General features: G+C 38.4%; 1 protein-coding gene across 4 annotated transcripts in view; it reads right to left on the reverse strand.

Annotated features, from left to right (window-relative positions):
- The window catches only part of LOC125027199 (anillin-like), a 71,973-nt gene that overhangs the window by 39,495 nt on the left and 29,978 nt on the right, over positions 1 to 2,500 (reverse strand). For all 4 annotated transcript variants that reach the window (XM_047616126.1, XM_047616124.1, XM_047616125.1 and 1 more), the window contains 3 exons: positions 2,363 to 2,500; positions 2,038 to 2,234; positions 371 to 498 (listed from right to left, as the gene is read on the reverse strand). The exon at positions 2,363 to 2,500 is cut by the window's right edge and continues 98 nt beyond it. In XM_047616126.1, the coding sequence (XP_047472082.1) occupies positions 371 to 498; positions 2,038 to 2,234; positions 2,363 to 2,500 (463 nt within the window). The remainder of the gene's footprint in view (positions 1 to 370; positions 499 to 2,037; positions 2,235 to 2,362) is intronic.

Raw genomic sequence — 2,500 nt, forward strand, 5'->3', positions numbered from 1 at the left:
TGGGTAGCTAATTTCCCCTCCACTGTTTGATTTTTCAAATGTAAATATTATTATAATGGATAAGATCAATTGTTGGTGTTTTAGTTATTCTGTTCTTTCTAGGACTGGCACTGGCATAGAATACAAATGGTTTATTGCAACTTTTTAGGGGGGGGGGGGGAGATGGGTGGCCAATTTGAGAACCCTCCAAAATTTAGTCACAAAATATACACAATATTAACAGTAGTAGAATATTGTAAAATCTATGCAAATTTATCTGCACAAATGATATTAATGGGGCAAGATAAATAATTCCTCATTCCATGGTGGGTGGTTCTCTTAAAACCCTGGTGTAGTGTGTAATATTAAAACATTGATAATAAGGTTTTACCTTGGCAGGCACTGATTGGCCAAAAGGAGCCTTGGGCACCAAAGCAGCTGCTTGCTTCTTGTTAAAGAGAGCTCGTCGTTCCTGAAGTGTCAGCTCTGCCGGGTCCTTCTCTGGGTCACGGCCTCCACCTGTGAATATGTTACACAAAATCACATGATCATGTATAGGCTGAGACAAATGATAACACTGTTACATAAGGTTGTCAAGAATCACTACTGCTGTACAGCAGTTCACAGAAGAATCTGACCAATTCAGTAACTCAAAACAGAAAATAAAACATTTGTGGAACTGTCAGGTCTTGCATAACAAATCATTTTGTATTTGACAAAAGACTGAACAGAATTAGATTTTTAATTCACAAAGCAGTTTTACTTCTTAGCCCAACTGCCCCACTTTTATGGCACACTGAAGTTTATTGTGAATTTTGTTACACACAATTAGTTCCACAAACATTAAGCCACTGAGGAGTCTATTTGTAGGCCCTAGTGTTTGTCTGACATCCCTATTCTGAATTTGTGGGAAAATATCTCTCTCCTTCTAATACTATTTATATTGACATTACTATCATTATTAATAACATCAGGATTATCATATTATTAAGAACTTAAGGAGCTGTCTGTGTAAAAACAATTAATAACAAAAATAACAGTGGACATGACATTTTTTGCCATCTGGGGCAATTAGGTTAAAAATGCACAATACTTTTTTATAAAGAAAATGTATCTAGGGATTCCTCACTATACACTATAACTAATGAAGCAGTTTCAGGTAAGAAATTAATCTAAGATCTAAAATCAAAAGTAAAATGCACCACTAACAGACAGGCAAAATAAAATGTGATATCTTTAATATATCTGTATTAAAATGTCCACATTTTATGTTTTTCTATCCTTAGCTTCAACTATCTATTATCACAAAAAAGCATTAAAAATGAACCCCTTGGATCCAATAGTTCACTGCTTGAACATGGCATGCGACTCAAAATATGGGCACTAACTAGGCTTACTTGAGCAGCCACTGAGGTGTTTGTGGCTTGGAGCCCAGACACACATGAACATTTACATGCAGTGACAAGACACTACGCCTCCCCTTTGCACTGTTACTTTCTCTTTTTCTGCTTAAGAATTTTTAGCTTTTTTGCCATTTTCAATGTCTATATCTGTCATCTGCTTTGCTTTGTCCTGTTTTCCTTGTACAGGCTCTTTGATCATCTCTCTGGGTAGTCCATAACTCAGTCCAATAATAAAAACAGTAAGTAATATTTTCTTATTAGTGTCAATTTTTCCTTTTTTCATAATATGCACCACCACCACCCAGTACATTCCATACTCACTTATCAATAGAAATAATACAAGAGCCCCTTCCTAAATACCCAATGAGTCTAATCATCCTCCAAGAGCTTTGTGCATTCGTGGTGAGTCATTCCCATCACCTTTGCCTTCAGTTGAAATTCTCATAAAAGCAAGGTCCCATCACCCCAGACCTCAGCCAAAATTTCCCATGACAGTGTGTTCACATCACCTGCCCCTTGTGATATTCACATCATCCAGATTGGGGTTAAGGCTAGTTTCTGTACTAGAAGCTACATAGCTACATATTCCAGCTCATTTGAAGAACATGCCTGTCTGCCAATCTTTCACTCCTCTCTCTCTTTCTCTTTCACCCACCTGCAGAATCAAATGCTGCTGCCCGCTGCCTCACAGAGGACATGTGTGGGTCATCAATGAGTGGCACCACTGCAGGCATAGGAGCTTCACCCTTCACAATGTCCCCAACTGGTGGGGGTTTATGGGGACTTAGGTCTCTCCGGCTCCTGCGCTCATTACCTAATCGATTTAGTGGTCCATCTCCCTGGGATTTCATCCTAAGAGATGTTTTTCATTGTACAGATTTCTTTTGAAAAATACACAAAATTCACATGAGTAATCATTAACGTTTGCTTTCAAGCAATAAATATCAGGCAGACAATTATACACAAGCAAATAATATTACCTATATGGACTAAAAGCTAGGTCTCCTGCAATAGTGCCCACATCAACAGAACTTGTGGATTTCACAGGGCTGGCATTCTGAGCAGCTGGTAGCTTCCTTGGACTTCCGGATCTAGAAAGAGTTTTCTGGGGACTCCGT

Source organism: Penaeus chinensis, chromosome 7 (assembly GCF_019202785.1).
Source record: "Penaeus chinensis breed Huanghai No. 1 chromosome 7, ASM1920278v2, whole genome shotgun sequence".
Lineage (NCBI taxonomy): Eukaryota > Metazoa > Arthropoda > Malacostraca > Decapoda > Penaeidae > Penaeus > Penaeus chinensis.